The sequence below is a fragment of the Camellia sinensis genome, chromosome 4 (assembly GCF_055761805.1).
Source record: "Camellia sinensis isolate YWXY chromosome 4, ASM5576180v1, whole genome shotgun sequence".
NCBI lineage: Eukaryota > Viridiplantae > Streptophyta > Magnoliopsida > Ericales > Theaceae > Camellia > Camellia sinensis.
The window spans coordinates 215,660,215-215,686,977 of record NC_138964.1 but is presented as its reverse complement, the minus strand read 5'-3'; the positions used below and the strand labels follow the sequence as shown (position 1 = coordinate 215,686,977).

The 26,763-nt window shown below is 34.1% G+C and overlaps 2 protein-coding genes across 3 annotated transcripts; one reads left to right on the top strand and one right to left on the bottom strand.

The window, feature by feature from the left end:
• Positions 1–143: 143 nt before the first annotated feature.
• LOC114294498 (hypersensitive-induced response protein 1) lies at positions 144–8,450 on the top strand. 2 transcript variants are annotated; one of them, XM_082922721.1, is made up of 6 exons: positions 144–473; positions 1,174–1,374; positions 1,544–1,664; positions 1,772–1,863; positions 1,948–2,044; positions 7,842–8,450. In XM_082922721.1, the coding sequence occupies exons 2-6, from the start codon at positions 1,186–1,188 to the stop codon at positions 8,216–8,218; spliced, it is 876 nt and encodes a 291-aa protein (XP_082778847.1). In that variant the 5' UTR covers positions 144–473; positions 1,174–1,185; the 3' UTR covers positions 8,219–8,450. The 2 variants fall into 2 exon arrangements, with proteins under 2 accessions (XP_082778847.1, XP_082778848.1); XM_082922722.1 differs by having other exon boundaries at positions 328–382.
• Positions 8,451–9,570: 1,120 nt separating this feature from the next.
• On the bottom strand, positions 9,571–13,802 carry LOC114294499 (mitochondrial outer membrane protein porin of 34 kDa). Its single transcript, XM_028238637.2, has 6 exons — positions 13,433–13,802; positions 13,225–13,292; positions 11,635–11,745; positions 10,908–10,994; positions 10,486–10,694; positions 9,571–10,105 (listed from the first exon to the last, which is right to left on the bottom strand). The coding sequence occupies exons 1-6, from the start codon at positions 13,479–13,481 to the stop codon at positions 9,799–9,801; spliced, it is 831 nt and encodes a 276-aa protein (XP_028094438.2). The 5' UTR covers positions 13,482–13,802; the 3' UTR covers positions 9,571–9,798.
• Positions 13,803–26,763: the final 12,961 nt, after the last annotated feature.

Sequence of the window (26,763 nt, the reverse complement as noted above, 5' to 3'; positions counted from 1 at the left end):
TAGTGTATATTCTATGTTATTGACTTTGTTTTAGTCTTAATTCTAATTTCGTGTTTGATACACAAGAAATCTCTCTCAGAAATTTCCCAAGAGATATAGGTGAATACCCATGTACACACAATTAAATCATAAAAAAAAAAAATATCGACAATATGTCATCGCGATGAATACACAAGAGGGATATTCTAATTTGTCCGTATTATCATCATTTTCATTACAGAGACGAGTTCGTTGTGCTAACATGTAATATATGTAAATTGGTTGGAACGGGTCAACTAGGTATGGGAATGGCGTTGGTTGAATTGAATTTGTATTTTAAAAAACTAAACTGTCAAACGAAACAGTTTGGGAGATTGAGGATTATGGGTAGGCGTTACAAGAGGTAAGTCGAAACTCATTTTGGTGTCTATTTATAACCCTTCTCATCATCTAATCATTTTCCCTTGAGGCCAACGCCACTTGTAATTAGTCTGGTATGCAACTCTAACACTCTCTCTCTCTCTCTCTCTCTCTCTCTCTCTCTCTCTCTCTCTCTCTCTCTCTCTCATCTTTTGTCACATGTCTACGTCTGTGCTTCGTAGATGAAGAAAATAAGATCAAAATTTACAATGTAATATTATTACATACTTTTTGTAGTACAACTAAAAATTTCTGGCAAATATGGTTTACAAACTTTTATTCCTTAGTAGAATAACCAATGACTCCCTCCATCCCAAATTATTTGTCTATTTTTACTATTTCCCATGTCTCAAAAAATTATTTATATATTTTTAATTTATTCTTTTTCAATCATTTTAAAAACTTTATCTTCAAGAACTAAATTGAGATCTTTTAATTTTGTGGAGAAAATTTTGAATTTTCTTTGACAAAAATATATATTGACCTGATTAAAGGACTCGAAGTGGACAAACAATTAGGGACAGAGGAAGCATAGTTTTAGCTCTCAGAGGATCAATGGATTTGCACAAAAGAGAAAAGAAATTACTTGCAAATTTGAGTGGGTTTTTATAGATAGAGAGATAGAGCAAAGGTCATGTATAAGTTCTTGTTGAATCCCTCTTACACCCAATACCCAAAAAATATGTATACATGTTATGCATATATAAGTTTTCAAGATCTATTTGATAGTAGTTCATACTGACAATTTTTTATTTTTATTTTTTTAAATGTCAGAAATTAGAAAGAATGGGTAATATACTATGTTGTGTGCAAGTTGATCAATCAACAATTGCTATAAAGGAAAGATTTGGCAAGTTTGATGAAGTACTTGAGCCAGGTTGCCATTTCATGCCTTGGTGTCTTGGAAGAAAGGTCGCCGGTCATCTCACCCTCCGCTTGCAGCAGTTGGATGTGCGATGCGAAACTAAGACTAAGGTTTCGTTTTGTCTATATACACGAGTGGCTTGGTTCGTTTTATAGTCCTGTTCAGAACCTAATAATCACAACTCGCAAAGACAACTTACAATTAAAAATTTCTTCTCAACAGTATAATAACTTCTTGATTTGAATCTAAAAATGAATATTCATTTTTATTTTACTGCAGGATAATGTATTTGTAAATGTTGTTGCATCTATACAATACCGAGCCCTGGCTAACAAAGGGAGTGATGCTTTCTACAGACTCAGCAATACTAGAACCCAAATCCAAGCCTATGTATTTGATGGTATGTGTATTTTTTATTTTTTTTTTGAAGGAAGTCTAACACAAATTTATAAATTACTTGTAATAAAAAATAAGCAAGGGATTTCTTTATTTGAACTGTTTTACTAGTGATCAGAGCAAGTGTTCCAAAGCTAAACCTAGACGATGCTTTTGAGCAGAAAAATGAAATTGCAAGAGCTGTGGAAGATGAACTTGAAAAGGTAAAGAAAGAACTAGCGTGACTAACAATTATGTAAACTGAATTTGACATTATTGTGCTTGGATTTAACATTGATGATTCACAGGCTATGTCTGCCTATGGGTATGAGATTGTTCAGACACTCATTGTTGATATTGAACCCGATGAGCACGTTAAGCGAGCCATGAATGAAATCAATGCCGGTAAGCTCCGTAGTCCCCTCGAAATCAATGAAATCGATGATTTTTCATTACCAGTATTGTTCTTTTGGTGGCATCTTATAAGCTGGGTTATAGGTTTTTGTAAAACATGTTAGCGAAAATATGTGATTCCCCACAAGTAAATCAATCAATGAGAATAAAAATTAATGCAGAAAAATTAAATCAAAAGCACACAAGAATTTTTACGTGGTTCCCTCAATGTGAGGTACGTCTACGGTATCGAAATTCGATTCCACTATCAACCAAATAGTTTCCAAACGATTATAAACGAAACTCGAATGGTCTCACAAAATCACCCTTAGGTGAATTCCAAATAATCACAAATAAACAAGAGGAAAGACCTCACCAAATAGATGAACAAAAATCTTCAGAATCAGGGTTGAAGAAGACTCAGGCATAGTTTCGGAAGTTGGTTTTGGTGGGTTAGGGGCTAAAATAGCCACAAAAAACAAATAGGCTATTTTAGCCACAAAAAACAAAATATCAAATCCAACCGATAATCATTACACTCCTCTCACAAAAAAAGTCAAAAAATCTAAAAAGTCAAAAAGCCCTTCCCAAACCAGACTTTTTAGCCCCAGGCTAAAATAGCCAAAAAGGCAAAAAGTCAACCCACTTCCCAAACGGAGGCTCAAAATAATAATCCAAATTAGCTTCCAAGCACCAGCCGAAAGCATACAAATAATGCTTCAAAAGCAATCAAATCTTGAACCAAGTGAAACTTCCAAGCATGAGGATCTTTTTTGCCCGTAGTGTACATCACACGGAAGAACATAAACAATATTTTTATATTGTTAATTCTAGGGTTTGTTTTATCAAAACCCTAGCTGTAATTAAATTGGATTGTATCTCTACAAATTAGATATAATATATTAAAATATATTATACCTAAACCAAGTTAAACTCTTTAACCAAAACCAATTGGGTTCCAAACTCCACTAAGAAAGTATACCCAACAATTCTGCCCCTATCCACTTAGATGGAGATATCAACCATACTCGCCAAAATTCGACACTTTAAATGTTTGTCCCTCTACTAAGTCTTAGTCAACATATCCGAAATATTATCATCTGTGTGAACCTTTTCGAGTTGTAAGAATTTTGAATCTAACACATCACGAATCCAATGGTATCTCACATCAATGTGTTTTGATCTCGAATGAAAAGTAAAATTTTTACTCAAGTGAATAGCACTTTGACTATCACAATAAAGCACATACTTTTCTTGTTTCAAACCCAACTCTTGCAAAAATTTCTTCAACCATAACTCTTCTTTGCAAGCTTCTGTAATGGCAATAAATTCAGTTTCGGTAGTTGAGAGAGCAACACATTTTTGTAATTTAGATTGCCATGCCACAGCTCCCCCTGCAAAAGTCATCAAATACCCCGAAGTAGATTTCCTAGAATCAATATCACCAGCCATGTCAGAATCTGTGAACCCATCAAGTATCGGCTTACCATCCCCAAAACACAAACACACCTTCGAAGTCCCTCGAAGATACCTTAGAATCCATTTTACCGCTGCCCAATGTTCTTTACCCGGATTAGAGAGAAAACGACTCACCACACTAATGACGTGAGCAATATCCGGCCTTGTACAAACCATGGCGTACATCAAAGAACCAACTACTGAAGTATAAGGAACTTTCAACATCTCTTCCTTGTCTTTCTCACTTGTAGGACATTGATTCGAACTAAGTTTGAAGTGACCCGCAAGTGGACAACCAACCGACTTTGCTTTATCCATGTTGAATCTCTCAAGAACCTTCTCAATGTAGCTTTCTTGAGACAACCAAATCAGTCCCTCTCTACGATCATGAACAATTTTCATACCAAGTATTTGCTTTGCCAGTCCCAAATCTTTCATAGCAAAAGACTTGCTCAACTCCAATTTCAACCTGTTTATCATGGTAGAATCTTGACTCACAATTAACATGTCATCAACATAAAGCAAAATAATAATAAATTTGCCATTCGAAAATTTTTTCACAAACACACAATGGTCCGAAGTAGTTTTAGAAAAATCATTGTTCATCATGAAAGAGTCAAATTTTTTGTACCATTGCCGTGGGGCTTGCTTGAGACCATACAAACTTTTCTTCAATTTGCAAACAAATTTCTCTTTCCCTTTTTCCACAAAACTTTCCGGTTGCTCCATGTAGATTTCTTCTTCAAGATCACCATGAAAAAATGCGGTCTTCACATCAAGTTGCTCAACTTCAAGATTCATACTTGCAGTCATGCCAAGTACAACCCGAATAAAAGACATCTTCACAACCGGTGAGAAAATCTCGTCAAAGTCAATGCCTTTCTTTTGTGCAAAGCCTTTCACAACAAGACGTGCTTTGTACTTCAGATTCTTGCTATCATTCTTCAATTTGAAGACCCACTTATTTTTCAAAATTTTCCTCCCTTCAGGCAACTTCACTAAATCATAAGTGTGATTTTTAAGTAAGGAATTCATCTCCTCTTCCATGACCTTTTTCCAATCACTTTTCTTTGCATGCTCAATTGCTTTTTGGTAGCTCTCTAGCTCCCCTTGATCAGAAATCAACACAAACTCATTGGGAGGATACTTTCTTGAAGGTTGTCGGTCCTTTGTAGATTTCCTTAACTCAAGTTGTGGTGGCGGTTCTTGAGTTGAATGCTCTTCCTCAATTTCTGGCTCAACTTCATTAGGATTAGCATCATCCTCCATATCTTTAATAGGTGGCTGCACATCTCTCCCATTTTCATCATCAGCTGAAGATGAAGGAGATGGATCCATGTCAATGAGATCACTAGTTTTTGGCTCCGGTTGATTACCTTTGCCAAAATCTTCAATTGTTTGGTCTTCAAGAAACACAACATCACGGCTTTGAATAACTTTCTTGTCGACCGGATCCTACAATCTATAACCAAAGTCATCACGCCCATAGCCAAGAAAAATACATTGTCTTAACTTGCTATCAAGCTTGGACCTCTCATCTTTTAGAATGTAAACAAAGGATCGGCAACCAAACACCCTCAAGTGCTCATAAGATACATCTTTACTGGTCTAAACTCTTTCAGGAATATCACCATTCAAAGGATAGCAAGGAGACAAATTGATCACATCAACCGCTGTCTTCATTGCCTCACCCCAAAAGGATCTTGGCAATTTAGCTTGTGAAAGCAAACACCTTGTTCTTTCCACAATGGTGCGGTTCATCTTTTCGGCAACGCCATTTTGTTGAGGAGTCTTCTTAACTGTCTTTTGGTGCCGAATACCTTGGCTATGACAATACTCATCAAATGGCCTAATGTATTCACCACCATTGTCTGATCGGATGCACTTCAATTTCTGTCCTGTTTCTCTTTTAACCATTGCCTGAAAATGCTTAAATACTTCTAGAACTTGATCTTTAGATTTTAGTAGAAAAACCCAAACTTTCTTTGAATAATCATCAATGAAAGTAACAAAATAAAGTGCACCACTATGTGTTCTAACTTTTAAAGGACCACAAACATCCGAATGAATCAACTCCAACACATTTTCTTTTCTAAAAGCAACATTTTTATGAAAAGAAACTTTATATTGTTTACCCGTCAAACAATGAATACAAGTTTTAAGATGTGTACCTTTCAAACCGAGTAGAAGCTCTTTCTTGAACAAAACTTGTAGCCCTTTTTCACTCATATGGCCAAGCCGCTTGTGCCACAATTCAGTAGAAGTATCATCTTCAAGTGCATTGATAACACCTTTACAAATTTTTCTTTGCATCGAATAAAGTGTATGAATCTTCTTACACTTAGCCACCACTAAAAAATCCTTTGTGAGCTTCCATATTCCATCACCAAATTTGTTGTTGAAGCCTTCATCATCTAACTTCCCAGTAGAGATCAAATTGAGGCGAATGTCGGGAACATGCCTCACATCTTTAAGCAACAACTTGCAGCCCAAATTTGTTTCCAAGCAAACATCACCCATGCCAATAATCTTGGACAAACCTTCATTACCTATTCGAACAAAACCATAATCTCCTTCGATGTGGGTAGTGAAGAAATCAACTCGAGAAGTCACATGAAAAGAAGCACCAGAATCAATCACCAAATTACTCTCTTGGCCCACAAAATTGATACAATCATCTTCACAAACAACCATGAGATCATCGGTAGTAACTGCCGTTGTGTCTTCTTTCTTCTTATCCACACTTTTGTCACGCATTTTCTCCTTATTCTTGAGCTTTCGGCATTCCCGCTTCATGTGCCCTTTCTCATGGCAATAATAGCACTCAATGTCTTTCTTTGAAAAAGAACCATCTCTTGATTTGTCACGGCTTTGATCACGACCATGAGAAGTCTTACTCCTCCTCCTTGTTTTGCTTCGACCTCTTACAACAAATACTTCCGAATGAGAGGAACCTGCTAATTTTCTTCTAGTTTCTTCATTCAACAAGCTACTAGTGACTTGGCTCATTGTGACAACTCCATCAGGCGCCAAATTACTAACGGTCACAACCAAGGTCTTCCAACATTCGGGCAAAGAACTAAGTAGCATCAAAGCCTGTAACTCATCATCAAAAATAATTTTTATAGAGGCAAGTTGGTTAACAATACTCTTTATTTCATTCAAATGTTCCAGAATAGGGCTGTCATCTTTATATTTTAAATTAACCAACTTACGAAATAGAAAGGCTTTATTTGTGGCTAATTTTCTATCATAAAGACTCTCTAATTTTTTCCATAAGTCATGTGCCGAAGTTTCAGTAGCAACATGATAAAACACACTGTCATCAATCCATTGACGGATAACACCAACGGCTTTTCGATTAAGCCTATTCCATTCATCATCTTTCATATCATCAGGTTTGCCACTATCATCCTCAATGGATCCATACAAATCTTTACAAAATAATAGGTCCTCCATTTTAGTTTTTCAGGTTACCCAATTACCTCCATTGAAACGAGACATACGACTCACATTCCCCTCTATTGATTTACACAAATAATTAAACCCAAATAAATTGTAAGTTCTGATACCAGTTGTTAGGGAAAATATGTGATTCCCCACAAGTAATCAATCAATGGGAATAAAAACTAATGCGGAAAAATTAAATCAAAAGCAACACAAGAATTTTTACGTGGTTCCCTCAATGTGAGGTACGTCCACGGGATCAAAATCCGATTCCACTATCAACCAAATAGTTTCCAAACGATTACAAACGAAACACGAATGGTCTCACAAAACCACCCTTAGGTGAATTCCAAATAATCACAAATAAACAAGAAGAAAGACCTCACCAAATAGATGAACAAAAATCTTCAGAATCAGGATTGAAGAAGACCTAAAATAATAATCCAAATTAGCTTCCAAGCACCAGCCGAAAGCATACAAATAATGCTTCAAAACCAATCAAACCTTGAACCAAGTGAAACTTCCAAGCATGAGGATCTTTTTTGCTGCTGCCGTAGTGTACATCACACGGAAGAACATAAACAATATTTTTATATTGTTAATTCTAGGGTTTGTTTTATCAAAATCCTAGCTATAATCAAATTGGATTGGATCTCCACAAATTAGATATAATATATTAAAATATGTTATATCTAAACCAAATTAAACTCTTTAATCAAAACTAATTGGGTTCCAAACTCCACTAAGAAGGTATACCCAACAAAACAAAATTTGACTTATTTTTGTCCTTCAGTGAGGTGAATTGTTTTTTAGGAAGTTCACTAAAAATGAAATAAACCAAAAAAAAAAAAAAAAAAAAAACAATAGATCTTTTGATGTCACTAAAAAAATTGAAATTTGGCAGCTGCGAGGTTGAGGGTAGCTGCTAATGAGAAAGCAGAAGCGGAGAAAATTGTACAAATCAAGCGAGCAGAGGGCGATGCCGAGTCGAAGTATCTGGCAGGATTGGGTATTGCTAGGCAGCGACAGGCAATTGTGGACGGTCTAAGAGAAAGCGTGCTTGGGTTCTCAGTGAATGTGCCGGGGACTACTGCTAAGGACGTCATGGACATGGTCCTAATCACACAGTACTTCGACACCATGAAGGAAATTGGTGCATCCTCCAAGTCCTCGGCCGTCTTCATCCCACATGGACCTGGAGCTGTTCGCGAAATAGCTGAGCAGATTAGGGATGGGCTGCTTCAGGCATCATCAGCTCAACAAGAAGCCACGCTTCTATAGGGTTTATCGTGTTTTGAAACAAATGTTGTGCAGAATAAGTTTGTTTTCCGGGATTAATTCTGGTGTTTGGTTTTCGGTTTGGTGTGATGGGGGAATTGCAATGTGTGTCCTGGAAACATCCTGAAGGAAACAAATTGTTTGTTTGTTTGTTTAAGAACTTGGGTTGTTACAATGTCGTACGAAGTATTTTGTTGCATCTTATCCTGGTTTAATCAAGTGGATTTGTATCTTATCCTGATTATAGGGCGATGTCCTATGATAAGACATTGCCTGAAATTTAACCAAGGGGAAGGCTTTGAAGGAGCTAAACTTGTTGAAACCCATGGCAACATATTTTAATGCTATGTAAACAATTTTTTTATTCAAAAATTTAAAACAGAATGTTGTCCTTCTGTAGACCTTTTATTTAAAGTTGAAAAAAACATAATTTTGATTTATAATTGCAAATATCTTGAAGTTCTGCTTGTGAAACATTTTCTTATTTGTGAACTCCATTTACATATCCTACTAAAATCAATACCATATAAATCATGCATTCCATATAAATCAGCCCTACAAGAAAAAATAGTCGTGCATTCACATATAAATCAACCAAAGTGATTCACAAATAATTTTTTTTATTTTTTTATTTTTGGTAGATAAAAGCCCATCCGAAATAGAATAATACTATATGCACTAATTAGTGTAACAACTAATGTACTAATTAATGATGTGATATAATTTAAGATATTTTTGATATTTGTATAATGAGTGAGATTCATAATAATGACATAACTAGTGTTAGTACACTAATTGGTGCATGTAATACCACCGTCCAAAATAATATGGCAACCGCATCACTAAATTTATGAACCAGATTCTGGACAATTTGGATTTGATTGAAAGAGCAACAAACCACCACCGAAAACAGTTGTTCAGACCTGCTCAACGAATGTATACTCGTACAATTCATTTTTGTTTATAAATTTAGTGTGAAGAGAATTTTCCCAAACCACCACCTCATTATTAGTATAAAAGTTCTAAAAAAAAATTCTAGTAACAAAAATTATTCCACCCATAAAAAATGTTGTCCATAGTATAGCCTCAGGGCCCTACAGCAACATGTAAGCTTCATATTCATCTGATGCTCAATAAACAATGATCAATCAAGTATACAACCAGCTGAACATGCGCAGAAGCAAATATATATATATATATATATAGCAAGTTATTCAAATTGAAATACTCATCATGCTTTAGAAGTACAGCCAATCAAATAATTGTAAACGTTGGCAGCTACCAGAAAAACCTGGTTAGATACAACACCCTGGACCAGATGAAACAATTTTCCTTCTAAAAAGCACACCATCCAATTGAAAAAAAATCGCAAGTCTTACTCATAAAGCTCTGCAAATATCAGGTACTACCCAGTTTAGCCAAGGGAATGTAAGAACTAAGTATTGAAACAAATTTATATAAACCCTCTAGAATTATTTTTACAATCCAAAAACCATCAAAAAGATGAGAATCAACCGATAAAGGAACAGACGTTTAAACAGTCAACTACGCTACTTCCTTGTGCTCAGCTCATTGCTCCCCACCTAAGGTTTGAGAGCCAACGCCAGCCCAAACTTGGCCCCCTTGTCAATAGACTTGGCGTCTACTTCTCCAGAAATGGTGAAAAGTGACTTTGGCCTCCATTCATGCTGGATGAGTGCACTTGCCTTCCCGGTGTTGTTAACCCGAGCCTTAACCGTGGTCAATGGATCCAATGAATGCTGGGTGCCAATGGTGATGGTGTTCACACTGGATGAGAAGCTGTGTATTACCTCTGCCCCAACAGCTGTCTTGGTCAAGGGGTTCACTGTATGGTAGTATGATGCATTGAGAGAGTCACCCTTGTCATTCCTGAATCAACACAAGCTCACCACATTATGCGCCGAAGAAACATAACACACCAGCCACGCAAGCAATACAGCTATGAATTAATAAGCTTCAGAACTAAACTTCTCTAAATCTTGCAATCATCCAATAACCAAATTTAGTGTACTCATATCATTTGTGAAGACATGCTCAAGATAAGGGCAGGAACCAGAAATTTCCCATCAAATGTTCAACATGAACCACAAACAGTATACATGTGCATGCAAGGGGAAGAACAGCTTAGTTTTATAAACCATGAAGATAAGTACTATCAAATGCCTAGTCACAAAAATGAGGATAAGAAGGTACCACTAAAAAAGAGGTGAAAAAATGAAAATAATCATCTTGCACAAGAAACAACTCACAGGGTCAAGGACGCGATAAGGTCTGAGTTGGTGAAGCTCAATCCAGCATTGCATTTGGTGAAGTCCCCTGTCTTGGAGTCAAAGGAGACATCAGTCCCAAGTGCAACAACATTAGTCCCTACCACACCTGAGAAGTTGATAATAGGGTTTGCTGTCAACCCAATGGTTGTGCTTATCCCCGCATAGTCATGCAAGTATTGAACTTCCAACTGTCACAAATCACTGACAGATCAGTAATCATCCGCAACACCTCGAACTTAGGTATAATAAAAATTAAATGTGACATAATAGCTCAAACTGATGTACAATATCAAAAGACCAAATTCCCTCAAATGCATTACATGAAAAAAGAAGAGTGATCCCGCCGAGACCACCATAGTACAAAAAGTTTTTACTACAGAAATCAAGCAATGATTGCTTACCTTGCCAGACCTTTGATCAGGAATCTTGAAGCTAAAGATCGTCTTCAATCCAGGAGCAGGCTCATCAACAGTAATAGTAGTACAAAGCTAGTACATAAGCAAAACATCAGTTAGATGATCAAATCAAACCATTATCTGGAGAGTGAGAGAAACTGAATGTGGTTCTCAGAAATGTTCCAAATGCACTATAGCCTAAGGCATGAGAGATTTTCATAGCATTGACTGTGCATAATATACAATTCAATCTCTATTTTGTAACCACCTAATGCTTAAGCCTAGCTGCATGTGCAAAAACAAGATAATACAGAGATCTATAGTTATCAATGCAATCATCTTTTACTTCTATGACTTCAAAGGCAGAGTTAAAGAAACCCACATATATACAAGTTCGTAGAACACATCAACATATTAACACATGGAAAGAGCAAAATAGTTTCAAATTGCAATAGACATATTGAGGTAATCAACAACTTGAATTCATAGTGCAAAATGCTCATGGGCCCTAAGCCTTGTGTACCCATGGGTGAGTGAGTAAAAACTGGAGATCAACTATCAGAATTTGGTTTCACAAATCAGATAATGCATTCATTTAATTTAATTCATAAGTTTTGGATGATAATTGAAGTGTAAGAGATTGAATACAAGATTTTTTTTTTTTTAATTGAACAGAAAAGTAACTCACATTGGAGCTAAAAAATTGAACAGAAAAATATAAGACGGAACTCACATTGGAGTTTGTGTCCACTTTGATATCAGTTGTGATGTTCTTGTTTTTCAACTGAGTATTGACATCAGCAATAAATATGTCGCCTTTCTTCGTTCCAGATGAAGTAATAACCTGAAATGAGGGGGACAAAAATTAACATTCTTATACTAACATTAAATTATGGCACACATTGCTTAAGTCAGACGGAAGTAATAAATAGCATGTCGAAGCCCTAGGGAATGTATCAACTAAGATGAGAAAATACAAGCCAATATTGATCCAGTTAAAAAACTGATGAACAAATTAAAAATTGTGCCAAACCGACATTAACATATAGAAGCCTAGTCAGAAAATTTCAAACAAGGGGGTAGATGAAGCAATTACCTAGCAAAAATAGAAGAACATACAAGAACTTGAAAACAGCTAAATAACTAATGATTAAGATAACATTTGGTTGCCTTAAAAATGTGTATTGATCCATTTTAGACTTTGCTCATCTACATAGTAAATAATTAGTTATGATTGTTTGGTTGTAGAAATGAAACAACTGAGAAATCTAACTACAATCTTCAAGAAAATTTATATTTTCTTAATTCTTTTAGAACAAAAGATCCCACAATCTAAAATTAGGAGATTCAAAATCTATATAGTTCTACAACTGAACAAGTTTTGAATTAACTCATTTATGAACTTGCAAAACATCTAAAATTAAGAGACTTCAAATCTATTTTGTTCAAAACTCAGACAAATTTTGAATTACTCATATATGAACTTGCAGATTATCTAGAATTGGAAGATTCAAAATTTATTATGCTCAAATCCTAAACAAATTTAGAACCAACTCAGCTATGAACTTGCAGATTTTGAATGTTTTAGTTAAAAATAAAATAATTCATGTTGCACAACCAAACAGGCTCTAAGTTGAACAATTCCTCTGTCATTCAGCATCTTAGCAAAAGTAAAAAAAGCATAGTCATCGATTTATTTAATGCCTAAAATGTATTGAAAACCCGTAAACTAATAGCTCTTTCCAAATTCAATCAATGAACCAAACTGAAAGAAAACCAGTAACATAGACAATAAGATAAGCCAAAACCACTAACAAAATGCACAAGCAATGATGCTACCAATTCCCATTGTCAATTGTCACTTATACAAGTTTAAGAGAACTGTTCAAGATCATGAAACATATGGTAAAAAGGTATATTGGCTAAGCATCAATGCATAATAATAGTTCAAAAATCGCCCGTGATGCCAACTATATAAGGTGATGATACTAATAGACACCACTTAAAACCCATCAAAATTCATGGTCACACTTTTTCTTTTTCTTTATAAAAAAAGTCAATTACAAAAAAGCAAAAGCACCAAAATCACACTTAAAATAAAAAAGGTCCACCCCATTCAATAATGCACTTGGCTTCATTGAGACAATTAGCATCAGATGCTCATACATACATACAAATATACAAATACAAATCTATACAGCATAAACTGAAATAACAGCATACATACACACGTATAATATAATCACATCAAAAGGGATAGAAACACTAGCTTCATGAAGTGAGTAAAAAGATCTGAGAAAGGAAAATGAGCAAAAAAACTCACAACTCCAGTTGGAGAATAGGTTGTGACAGTGAACTTGTGGTCGCTCTGGTAGTCCTTGTAGAGAAGATCTAGCATAAAAATTAAAAAATTAAATCACTCAAAAAATACAATCAACACACCAATAACTCAACAAGAAACATAGATACATGATTCATACATGTATACACGGAGAGAGAGAGAGAGAGAGAGAGAGAGAGAGAGAGAGAACCTCGTGCTTTCTTGCCAATTTCAGTGTAAAGACCAGGACCTTTGGCCATGATTTCCTGCAGAAATGGAGACCAAAAAACACAGAACCGAGAGAGAGAGCTCTGTTCCAACCAAACAGCGCAGAGATGCGATTTAGGGCTATATATATAAAACCAGAAAGCCCTAATTCTTCAGACTTTTCTTAACGGTGTGTGCGACGACTGCTTCTTCTTTGGAGAATCCAGACCGTAGATTTTAAAGTGATTGGGATTCGGCTCTATTTGGGCCGTTGATTGCGACTGCCTGCCTTCTCCAGCGAGGGTATTTATGATTAACGGCGTTTGAGCTTTGTTTGGTAGCTTTTTTGTTAAACAAGAAACTATTAGAGCATCACACCGGCTTCTTCAAAATTTTAGTTAAATAACACATAAAAAAATATATATTTTATTATTTTAATTAATCACATCTTTAGTACTTATTGCATCAAATTCTCTATTTTAATTTAATTTTATTAAAATATTATTTTTTTATTGTGTTTATTATTATTATTATTTTATTAAATTAATGAGTTATCAGCCAAACAATTCTTAAAAAATATAAAAAAATAAAAAAAAAATTGACCTTTGACCGATTGACCAGCTGAACTTTCGGGCAGACATCCGATAACACTAATCTCCGTGTTGTAGCGATGAACAGTACCTCGCTTGTTGTAGCGAGATACTGTGCTTGTTTGGCAGAAATTATTTACAGCTTATTTCAGCTTTCAGTTTAATTTAAGCTATTTTGATGTGTTTGGTTTAGCTTATAACTTATAGCTTTTACTTTGTGGAGGTCAGAAATCAGTTTATTCTTTGAGTGGGGCAGGAGATGCTTTAAGAATAAGTTGGAAATCAGCTTAAACTGAAAGTTATAAGCTATAAGCTGTTTAGGCATAAGCTATAAGCACTTTCCCACAACTCTACCAAACAGGACTACTATAATACTCGTAAATTAGCGACTTAGTGTAGCGAGACTGATGAAGGTCCATTTTTGATAAATAATATCACTAATTTAGTTAAAAAATGATTTAAACTAGTTTGATACGGATGCTCATATACATTCGAAGTTTTTAAACATAGTTTTTTGAATTTTGAATTTTGAATTTATATTTTTTAATTTTTAGTTAATTCAAGTATTTTTAAAAAAATAAGAAATTTGTGCAAAAAAAATTCAAAAATTCATTAAATATAATAAGATATATTAAATACCAAAAAAAATAAAAAATAAAAAATTCAATAAATTTTTATACTTTGTTGTGCAAGTTCATAATTTGGAGGTTTCTTTTCATATGCATTTTGAAAGTTTCTTTACCCTTTATTTATTTATTTATTACATTTTATTATTGAAATAGATATCTCACTGCCTATCAATTTAAAACATTTGACTCTATCTTTTAGATCTTTTAGAGTATTTTTCTTTTTAAAAAAAAATATTACTTTGAAAATGTTTGGAATGATCTAAATAAATATATTTTTTAATTTTTTACGAAAATATGTAAAAAAAAAAATAGAAGAGTAGTGTGATTCAAAAAAGATAAAAAATAAAAAAAAATAAAAATATCTATATAATAAGGGAGAAGGGTTTTTTAAAATATATAAAATGTATAAGAGACACATTTTCTTTGAATGGCTCAGAACAATTCTAATAAATATCCATGGTTGAGATTAAGTGCTGGGTTCAATAGAGTTGAAAACATGACTTTAATTTCTGGGTTCAAGACAATTGATTCGGGTAATTGACTATTATTTAGGATTCTCTCATTTTTATCTTAACTAATACAACATGTTCTTCTTCTTGAATTTTTTTTTCCTTTCTCAGCTTTTGCCTTCATCAGAGCTTACTTCGACCACTCTCACCGTTGTTCACTCCGCCTGCGACATCACTTCGGCTACTCGGCTATTCATTACAGTAATTTTTTTGTTTTTGCTTTTGTTTCTCCTCCTTTCTCTCTATTTTGCTGATGGCTGGGTTAGTTTATTACTTTGGTTCTTATTTTTTTCTTTTGTTATTGCTTTGGTAACGTTTGGTAGGCATGACTATTGAGTAAAACTTAAGAAGAAGAACAAGTTGACTACATTAAAGTAGACTCTGTTTTTATTACCAAAGTTTTTTATTAGTTGGCTCTGTGCTCATGGTGTATAGTTACCAATTTTTGTCTCTCCTTCTTTCTCTCAGTGTGTTGGGTCAGTATTTTCCATTGTAACTTCATGGAAATAAAAACTTATGGTTAGGGGTGGGCAACGGTTTATCCGACCCGCACAACCCGCCCAAACCGACTCTACCCGCACAAATCCGACCCTACCCGTATGCATAAATAGTTTTTCCATACAAAATCGGGTTCGGGTCAGACCCGACCCTACCCTTGCAAATCTGCAACCCGCCCACATGACCCACAGCTTATGTTTAAAAGAAAAAAAAAATTGGGTATGTCTCTCTCAAATTCATTTTTTTATCCTCCTTTCTCTCTCTACCTAGCTGTCTCTCCTTTTCTCTCATTTGCTATGTCTCTCACTCTCTCACTTTCTCTCTTTCGCCTACCTCTCTTTTCATCCCCTTCCCGTCGTCATTGCTCTCCTCTCCTCTACCGCCGCTGTCGTCTCTCCATCCCCTCCTCTTCTCCCTGTTGCAGTGCCGCCGTCACCCCAAACCAGATCTAGAAATGGCAGATTTGGAAGATCTATAGCAAAAAAAAAAAAAAACAGAAGGTACCTCGCCCAGATCTTTCCTCTCCTCCATTTATTTATGGTTTGCAGACTTGTTTTGTCGTGGGTTTGTAACTTTTTGCTTATTTTATTTAATACAAGAATATGCTTTTGGTTGTGTTGTTGTGTTATGGGTTTGCAAAGGGGTTTGTAACATTTTGCTTTGATTATTTAACAATAGAAAATGTTTTTATTGTTGAATAAAAATAATAATAATAATAATAATCTGTTTAAAAAAAAAACTGCGAAAAAAATAATCTGAATAATAATAATAATCTGTTTAATAATAATCTGAATAATAATCTGTTTAATAATTTGCATAATAATAATAATCTCTTTAATAATAATCTAAATAATAATAATAATAATCTGTTTAACAAAAAAAACTGCCGAAAAAAATCTATCAAAAGAAAAAATCTCTCAGTTGCAATTTTGCACTCTATTGAAGCAAAAAATAAAATAAAAAATAATTCCTAAACCGCCCGCAACCGCCCGCACAACCGCATGACCCACCCGTTCAATCCGCAACCCGCACTGCGGGCGGATGCGGTTCCATTTTTTCCCAACCCGCACCCCATCGGGCGGGTCCAACCCGTCAACCGAACCGCACGAAACCGATCCGTGGACACCCCTATTTATGGTTGTTTTTTCGTTAGTAATCAAAAAAGCTTTTTGGGAAATGGTAAAAGAGGGCATGTATCTTTCCATTAAAACTTCATGAAAATAAAATCTTTTCATTAGTAATTCAAGCTATTTTTGGTCAATATTTTGTGTAACCTCCTTTCCTCCTCGATGGTAAAGTTATACACATTGTGTTTACTTCCAATATTCAGCCATTAATTAGGTTACAGAACCAAACAATGTACCGTCAACACTAAATAATATTATGTTAATAATTTTTCAGTTATTTGCACTAAGATTTTTTAATTATTAAAATAAAATAATTATATAAATGTTTGCTTTATAATTACTTATATAAAATAATTATATTTTATATGAAAGAATGTTTGCATTGAATCTCAAACTTTTTATATTTTTTTAGTTTCTTCATATATTCTCTTTATATGATTTTTTTGTTAAAAATATTACAACTTCTCTTTAAAAGTTACTCAGTCTTCTTATTTTGTATTTACTTAATATTAATATTAATAAAGAGTTTACACGCAAAATAAAAAAATAAAAAATGCCTCCAATTTTGAAAATGAATGCCTCTATTTTGAGGGGATTGAAAATAAACATTCATCTCCAATTTTAATTATATAAATGCCTCTGTTTTGAAAATGAGGGGATTACGAGAGAATAAAATAATATTTGTTTATAATTAAAAAAGTTCATTAATCCAATGAATAAAAAACAGGGCAAATGTTTTGGCCAATACTTTGTATTTTGTTTTTGTGTTTGCATACTCTAAGGCAACCAGGAACAATATGTAAACAAAGTTTGTTTGCAGCTCATGAAAATACAACCTGTTCAGGGGCCAAATGATTTGCTTAAGATACAATTCTTCCAACAGTCTAAATCTACATCAAAGTTAAATATCTGCTCAAGTATCAACACATCTTCCTGTGACAACCCTCACTACTGTTTATTGATAACACCACTGATTACTGCTAAACTGAGACTGATCATAATAAGTAATTGAATTGATTGAAATTCTGAGTTAATTGATTGAGTGTGCTAGTTTAAATGCATGTCTATCTGTTTGACTGTTAAATTATCTGTTCGTGTTTTATGTTTTAAACTGCAAATTGAATGCCTTATCGGCGGCCGAATCTGAAATTGATTAGTGTTTTGTGCTGATTAGAATTTATGTGATTTTATGGCATATTTAATTGAAATGTGATTTGGTATGTTTAAATTGGATCAAATAAGCTAAATTATCAAAGTTGGACTTATTTACAAGAATGCCACTTAGTGGACTTTCATAAGCTTTTATTTGATTTCTATATGCTAGCATTATATCATTCCATCAGCCCATTCCTTGAACCATAACCGACTAGAGAGAGAGAGAGAGAGAGAGGAAAAACTTGATTTCAACAAATTTAGCTCGGAGACTTGAAGAATTTGGAAGAGAATTGTATATTTGAGCTTGTATATCTTGAATTCAAGACATAAGGTAGAAATTTCATCCTCTCATTTGTGAATTGAAGTTATGTCTTGCATGATTCATGGAAGTTTAGTGAGTTGAGTCTAGAATTGGTTTACAATGTTGAATTGAGAGTTAGATCATGCATGCATGTGCATATCTTGAAATTTAGAGTTGTTTTCATGGAAATTATTGCATGCATGTCTATATTATTGTTATAATCCATGAATTCACCATGTTTTTGGAAGGTTTGGCTCATTTGATCTTGTGTTTGAAGCTTTAAGTTCATATAAGCTCATGCATGTTACATTTGAGTTTTGTTCTTGATGTTTATTTGAAAATGTGTTTAATTGACTCACCCTTGGGCTTTGATTTTACAAATTGATCTTCAAAACATGTTATATTATGGGTTTAAAGTGTTTTTCCAGAAAATGGGCTCAAGAGGTTGAGTTTTGATGCATTAGAGTTGAGTTTTGAGCTTGAGGTTCAAATCTGGAAATTTCAGATTTTGGACTCACGCTCGAGCGAGGAACTCCACGCTCGAGCGTATGCCTTGTGTGCATGCAGTCTGCTCGGGCGAAGAAAGTGGCGCTCGAGCGTAAAATGCGTGTATCCAGTACTTTGCATGTGTTTATAGTCCGCTCGAGCGAGAGAATGCACGCTCGAGCGAGGACTTGTGTCTCACGCTCGAGCGTGGATTGAGCGCCCGTCGAGCGTGATTTTTGTACATCTAGTATTTTTACTGTAGCTTACAGTCCGCTCGAGCGACGAAAGTCACGCTCGAGTGGAGCTCCTTTGCCTGCATGTCCGCTCGAGCGTAGAAAGCCACGCTCGAGCAAGACCCCTATTTTCTGAAAATTTTGAAAAGTGTTTTTAAGTGCATCTTTGCATCCTCATTCCATCCTAGGCATTCTTAGGCCTAGTTTAAGGCATCTTAATGAGGATATTGATGTAGAACCACACCGAGGCAATTTAGGAATTAAGTTATTATTTTCCCAACTGTGTAGCTTAGTGTGTGTTCATTCTGTAACTGTAGGGTTGGCATCCGAGGACGCTCTAGCTGCTTAACCTAGTACTCTGTGAGTAACAATGTTGTAAAGATATGTTCAATTGAGATTATTTTCTGAACAAATGACTGATCTGCTTTATGAAATGACACTGTTTACTGAATGAATGTTTGTCCTATTTTGTGAACTGTATTCGTGGTTACTGAACTGTTACTGCTACTGTTACAGAGATCTCTGTCGATTCCCATGTTTGGAACCACTACTGTTTACTGATATGATGGCCATCATTGATTGCTCGGTCTGTTAAGACCTACTGTACTGCTTTGCTATTGGATGTACCACATATAACTATTATAGTTTTTGAATGACTGTTATGGCATGAATTATGAGCCACAAACTGAATGATTGTTATACTGATAAATGACTGTTTTCAATACTGAAAGGACATTCATTCTTAACCTCTTTACGCATATGTTATTCACTGGGCTTTAGCTTACTGTTTATATATATATGTAAGTGTTCAGGCACCGGACCGGAGTTAGGAGCGTCGGATTAGCTCTTGTTTTGTCAAGCCAACCATCGTGCCTCACCTTGAGGTTCCAAGTGCTGCCAAGCTAAGGCTGCTTCGGGGTGTTTTAGATTTCCTTCTTTCTGTATCTGTTTTGTATAGACTGTATAGACCTGTACTGTACTGTTATGGTAGGGACTTGGTCCCTAACCTGAATGATTGTATGTGACATATGTATATACTATTTGTCCTGAATGTGAATATGTTTTAAAAAGTCTTTTTGCATACAGACTGTCACAGCGCATTGGACATCTTTTCATTATTGTTTTGGCTTCTGCCAGCCCCTGTACTCTGTATTACTGTTTTACTGTTAAGTAGGCCTTCGGTAATCTCGGATTACTGGCCGGTTACGGTGCTAAACCCATAGGGGTGGGTTTGGGTCGTGACACCTCCATAAACAAAAGTTAAGGTGGTTTGCATGTTTAAAATTCCTACCAGCCATTCTTTGTATCAGCATTCTCATGTGGTTTTGATTTATGAAATGGATTTGATTCTTTAATGGGAAATGGGTTTTAATTTAAAATTAGTTTGTTGTATGGTTACTTGATCTGAAATGGGTTTTGAACATCTGCTCGAGTAGAAAGCTAAGCCACTTTTAGTTATAATAAAACCACTACAATGGATCATATTTAAATAGCAACTTTGTCATAAATAAATTTGAGACCCACAACAACAATGAAGGTGTGCTTTGTTTAGTTTGAAAGCTTTATTTACTTTAATTACAAGAAAGCTTTGTTTAGTTTAATTACAAGAAAGCTTTATTTTCTTTGGCCAATATTTGGGTCAGATAGTTTTGGCCAATATTTTGTGTGCCTGTTTCTATCTTTTTTTGTGTTTCTAAGGGTTTGTATTTTGTGTTTGTGTTTGCATATCCAAGGCAACCACACAAATCCATATGTAAGCAAAGTTTTTTCAGGGGCCAAAGAGTTATAGCAAAATAACTTAGTATAAGCTTAACAACTTACAATAAAGTGAAAATCAAAAATCAAACTGCTAGTTAAACAAACCCTTTCAGAAACCTATTTTAATATTTTTGAAATAAAAAATATTCAAAAACAAACTTAAATCTAATCATTTTCAGAAAATATTTACATGAAAATCACGACCTTTCTTCACCTTGCACCCAGTCTTACCTTTGCAGCTCACCTTGATGGATAGCATGTTGAACAAAGAAATATCACCTATCTTTTGGTGACACAGATAAGGCTCCAACTATTAATTCATTTCTTTGATAGTTGGCAACAATTAAAGAAATCACACTTTCTAATTCTGTTCATCTTAGTTTGTTCATCTTTCTCTCAATTTTGTTATAATTTTTGTTTATCTTATTTTTTTGTTTGATAGTTGACAATTTTTGGCCAATATTTGGGTCAGACAGTTTTGGCCAATATTTTGTGTTTCTAAGGGTTTGTATTTTGTGTTTGTGTTTTCATACTCCAAGGCAACCACAAACAAATCCACCATGAAACCATATGTAAGCAAAGTTTGTTTGCAGCTCATGAAAACACAACATGTTTAGGGGCCAAAGAGATGTAGCAAAAACACTTAAAAATAAAATACCCTGTTCCCACAAAAATAAAGTTCCTTCTAACCATTCTTTCTAGGATTATGTTATGCATGGATTGGGCATGTATCTTTCATTGGTGTATGTTTTCATTTGACTGTTGTTTTAGGCCAATATTTGTTTTCATTTGACTATTGTAAATTGACTGTTCTTTTTCCCTTACCCATTCTTCTGATTATCTACCTTCCATTTGTTGACACACAACATCAAAATTGATCCTTTTTGTTCTAACTTAACCCAAAGGTTTGCTTTGAATCAAATTGGTTGTTTGTGCACCAGGTTTCTCAAATTAGTTGTTTGGCATGGACAGACCTTAGGCATAGGTTATGGGTTTGCTCAGAAAATGTGAGTTTGATTAGAGAGAGAGAGAGAGAGGTTATTTGGGACTTGGTTTGTGGTTAGTGCTCTATGTTGTAGAAATTAGTCTGAGAGGGAAGGGACTGTTTGTTTGGAGCTATTTAAAAAGAAAGTAAGGGTGATTTGTTTAGCTGATCTTCTTGCAAGAAAAAAAATTAAACTCACACACTCAAAAAAATGTATTTAACATTTTATTATATTAAAAAAAAATTATACCATTCAAATGTAATATATTTGCTGTGTGATTCTAATGTAGAGATGATAAATATTTTTCATATAATTTATTTTGAATATCTAGAGTTCCTAATTAAAAGAAACATTTCGGAGACTTGGCATTTTAATGTTTATGTGTAATATGGCAATAGAGTTTATGTTTTTTTTTTTTTACACCTTTTTAAGGGAGTATAATATTTTATGTTGTATTTCAAAAAATTCTGGTGAATATATATGTGTGTGTATTACTTTAGTTGCCTTCATGAAATAATTATTCATTATTGCTTATAAATTGGTTTTGTTATCTGTTGATTTTTTTTTTTGGGGATAAATTTACGTTTGGACTTTCTAAGTGATAAATGATGAACTTCAAAATATTTATGATTATAATGGGTTTTGATTTTGGTTTTAATTTCATCTCTATAAAATTGAAATCAGTTAGAAAAAAGAAGAGTTCAAATTTGGACATATGTTGTGCTCCGATTTTAATTTTATCATTTTAATGTGATTGTTAAAATACATCTATTCTAAACATTGGGTTGGCCTTTTTTTTTTTTTTCTTAGATGTTTATATTTTTATTTCTTCTCCTCTTGATTGCAGCCCGTTAAGTATTTTCTATCCATGGCAGTTATTTATTTAAATAAAATTTTGAAATCCATGTTAACTTTTATTATTGCTAATTTTTTGTTTCTTGGTGTCTAAAATTATATAACCAAACATTTTTAAATTGAAGTACAATAGTTATGAACAATATCACTATTTTTGGTCAAGTAAGTTTTTTTTTTTATTTTAAAAAACTTATCATATCTAATTTTCTTCTAATAAATTGTTTTTTTTCCTCATACTTTATAGATGGATGGAGACTTACACCGAACTGTAATATCACCTCCATTTACTAATTTTCTTATTTATGTGTATAAATTTTTATTTATCACTCTAAAGTTTTTGTATGTATAGGTTCGATTTCTTCAAAAAAAAAAAATGTTAATGTTGTTATCCGTGATGAGTGTGACCTTAATACTATTCGCATTCGTGAGGTAAGCTTAAAAGTCACTTGAACATTGGACATGCATTTTCTTGTCATTTTAAAAATAATTTATAAATATATTTGTGAAGCCTCTGAAAAATGTATTATCTTTAAAAACCTTAATGTTTGAATTATTTTCTTAAAGCCCCTCAGTTCCTGGAATTATTTCGAATCTTGCAGGTTAGCATTTTTATTTTTATCAAAACAGGAATATCCTAGCCAAATTAGGTTCCTTAGCATAATTTAATTTAATTCTACATAAGTAAGGTTCCAATACATGAGTTTAATTCCAAGTCCTCACTTCTTTTATTAATTTCAAGAATTTCTCCAAAACTAGTACATGTACTTTTAGACTATAGGTACCATCAATCAATTTGAGATCTATATATATATATACATTGGGAGATGTGTCCTTAGTACCTAAATTGAATAAAAAAAAAGCCCCATCACCTTTCCCAATGGCCGGCCACCCTAAGAAGATGTGAAGAGTCTATTTTCAAGAATTGTAATCATGGTATTCTAGAAACCCTAACACCCAGTACCCCTAGACCTAGGGTTTTGTTTCCAATACTAGTTTTATTTCAACTAGGGACCAAGTAGATATTGTCTAATCCTATGATTAAGCTCCCTAACCACTCCTATTCCATTAGACTCCAAGTAAATCCTAACTTTTCCATCCAATTCCAACTAGTGGGCCTTTATGTCTTTTTATACCAAAATTTGCCTATAAATACCACCACCCCCTAGCTTGGCAAACACAAACAACAAACTCACACACACATTCAGCCTAGAGGAGAAAAAGGAGAGCAAGAGAGAAGTCTTGAGAGGGAGAGGAAGGAAGAGGAGAGCACTCTTGTTCAAGCCTAGCAAGTAAGCCACAACACAATCTTCTCTTTCATTTTCCTTTTTCAAATACATGTTCTTAAGGGTTCTAGATAATGTTTTTAGATGTGTTACTGATGAGTTACTCATGTTAAAAATGATAAGAGTTGAGCCTTGATTCTACCTCTCTTGTATTTTCCCTCATTTCGGTACAAAACTATCTTTTTCATACCAATCTCTCAAACTTTCCAAAGGCACACCTTCAAGAAAATTTTTTGAGTTTAATATATGTTAGTTAGCATGTTTTCATCACAAAAGAAACAAAATTTTTCCCTTAGTGCATCCATTTTCTCACAATTTTTTTTGTTTTGGGTATTGTGCCTTAGAATATGTTTTTACAGCCAACTTTCAAAAATCCTAGAAACATTTATAAAATTATTTTGGACGTCTATTTTATGTCAAAATCTTCCTTAAGGAGTTATATTTCAACTAAAATTGGTTTCATTGAAAAACAGTGAGCGGTTTGCAAGAAAATCAAATTTTCGTAACGGTCGACAAATCTGGACAGCGCTGGAGTGTTTTCTAAATAACTTAAAATCTAGAAAAGCTATCCCTTTTCCAAAATATGTTCTGGAAACTAGATTAAATTCTCTATGAACCATAGGAAGGCCGAGTCCGGTGAAAAATCTAAAATAGTCCTTTTCATTCTAATCCATATGTGATATCGAATCTGGAAATTCTGTTATGCATGGGTGTTTTATGCTCTTGTGTTCATGAAAATGCTTATTAGCTTATGATCATATCTTGGCATGATAGTGTACGTGTTATGGTTATGTTCTTTATCTCCTTCATCTTAATGATGCATGCTTATGTGGATATTATTATCATGTTAAGTTGGTTTAGCCTTGTTTTAAAACATTTAACTCCACGGGAAACTTAATCGGGATGGTATTGGATTTTCGATCACTTGAGTAACGAAAAGATGATAATGTGTGATGTATGGATTGTTGGGATGCGTTCCCTATTTGGAAGTTAAAGTCTTGCGCAAGTGGTTTTCGAAACCCTTGAACGGAGCGGTTGTATTCGGACCCTAGGTGGTTTGGTGTGAGGAGGGATTTGGGCAATGCCCTATTTTACCGTCTCTTTTGAGGCCCTGTGGTTGGCGCTATGCAGTAAATAACCGTTGGTAGGCATTCGAGATTAGTTCTGCAACAAAGTAGCAAAAGAGGGGGTATACCGAATAATCCGCGTCCGATTCTTGTGGTTGGGAGGACGAAATCTCTTTGGGGGATTTCTAGTTGGCTAACATCTAACTTGTAACCCTTTATTTATTTAGTTGAGTATCATGCCTTACTACTTGATGTTATATTTGTGATTTTGTATTGGACTGGGAAAAAGATGCGGGGTGTGTGTGTGTTTACTGGGCATTCAAAGCTCACGGCGTATTATGTCAGGTGTCGAAGAGGAGCTTATAGCTGGAGACAACGAACTTGAAACCTTCGAAGACTTTTGGCTATCTTAGGAAAGTTAGAAATTCCTTTTGATATTTTGTAAGGCTCATATGAAGATTTAAATTTTCTTTTTGGGATGTAATGTAATGGGACGGGCTTTTGTAATTAAGGATATTCGTGGTTATTATGTACATATATATAAACCTTATCATTGCTTGTGAGACCTTGTATCAATACCTTTTAAGATCTATCAAAGGGGTAGTGTGCTGCCTAAGAAAGCTGGACTTAGAAAGTAGGCCAATTTGACTCCTCCGGCAATCTGGGATCTTACTTGGTTATTGACCATAGGACTCATTAGTGACTCTCCATTGACTGCAACCAATAGTGTAGATTCGGGGCGTCACAATATTCCACTTATTTTTTATAGGCAAAGGCAACGGAAAAAGACAAAGCAATATCAAAGGAAACAGAATAGGCTATCCCTTCTGGCAAAGGAAAGGAAAATGCACATCCCGTGGTATGGTTTCTTAACAATTTTTAAAAGTTTCTTTTTCGAATGTTATATAATTTTTTTTTATATAGATTTTTTTAGGAATTGCATAGTATCATATACTCTTTTTTATGTACATTTTTTAAAAGTTTCTTTCTCATATATTTTTTTAATTCTTTTTATTGAATGTGAAATGTTTTTCTGAAGCATGTTAAAGTAAGCATTTGTACAACATGCTAATGCATTTGTATGATTAATATGAATTTTTAATATGTTTGTCTATTTGTATGAACACATGTTGCATTTACAACATAACATAATAAAAATGTAAAAGAAGAAACCGAAAAAGGAAAAGAAGAATAAGGAACAAATATGTGATGAAAAGGAAACTACATAATATAATTTTTTAATTTTTTTTAATTTTTCTTATAAGAAGCTCTTAAGGAAAGAAGAAAAAGACAAAAATAAAATTTAATATAATGGAAAGAACAAGAAGAGTGAAAAGAAAAGTAGAAAAAATTACATGCTAATATTCACATTTTAGGTACCCAAGAATCTAATATTTACCTTTTCAACGTACATTTTGTAAAGAGATGGGTAGTGTCTTTAAATAAATAAGTGCACAGTGAGTTTGTAGTTTTGTGTGCTTAATGTGTTTTCAAATTATTTTTTCCTCTGTTTTTTAAATTTCATCAATACATGCATTGGTTCTTATGTGACTAACAATTCAATCGAGTGAAGAGAAAAAGTTAGTTAAAAGGAAGAAAAAATACATGATGAAAGGGAAGCAAGAGAGAGGCTAATCTTCACATTTTATACACCTACTTATATAATATTTTCATTTTAGGCACACAATGATAATGTGTTATCAAAAGCTGCATTGACCCAACGTGCACAACTAGAACGTGAAAAAAATCAAAAGCCATGTTTTGCATACCAATTGGGACAATGCCTGTGACGAGAACGAGAAAGATCAAAGGAATGTATTAACTCAAGACAATCTTCTTTAACACCAAATTAGTAAAC

Bases quoted from the DNA above. Each gene is read 5' to 3' on its own strand.
- LOC114294499 (XM_028238637.2), bottom strand. From the start codon at position 13,481: ATGGCCAAAGGTCCTGGTCTTTACACTGAAATTGGCAAGAAAGCACGA. The intron at 13,293-13,432 runs GTTCTCTCTCTC...TTTTTATGCTAG, and splicing joins AATTGGCAAGAAAGCACGAG to ATCTTCTCTACAAGGACTAC. The intron at 11,746-13,224 runs GTGAGTTTTTTT...CCCTCATTTCAG, and splicing joins CCTATTCTCCAACTGGAGTT to GTTATTACTTCATCTGGAAC.
- LOC114294498 (XM_082922721.1), top strand. From the start codon at position 1,186: ATGGGTAATATACTATGTTGTGTGCAAGTTGATCAATCAACAATTGCT. The intron at 1,375-1,543 runs GTTTCGTTTTGT...ATTTTACTGCAG, and splicing joins GATGCGAAACTAAGACTAAG to GATAATGTATTTGTAAATGT. The intron at 2,045-7,841 runs GTAAGCTCCGTA...GAAATTTGGCAG, and splicing joins CATGAATGAAATCAATGCCG to CTGCGAGGTTGAGGGTAGCT.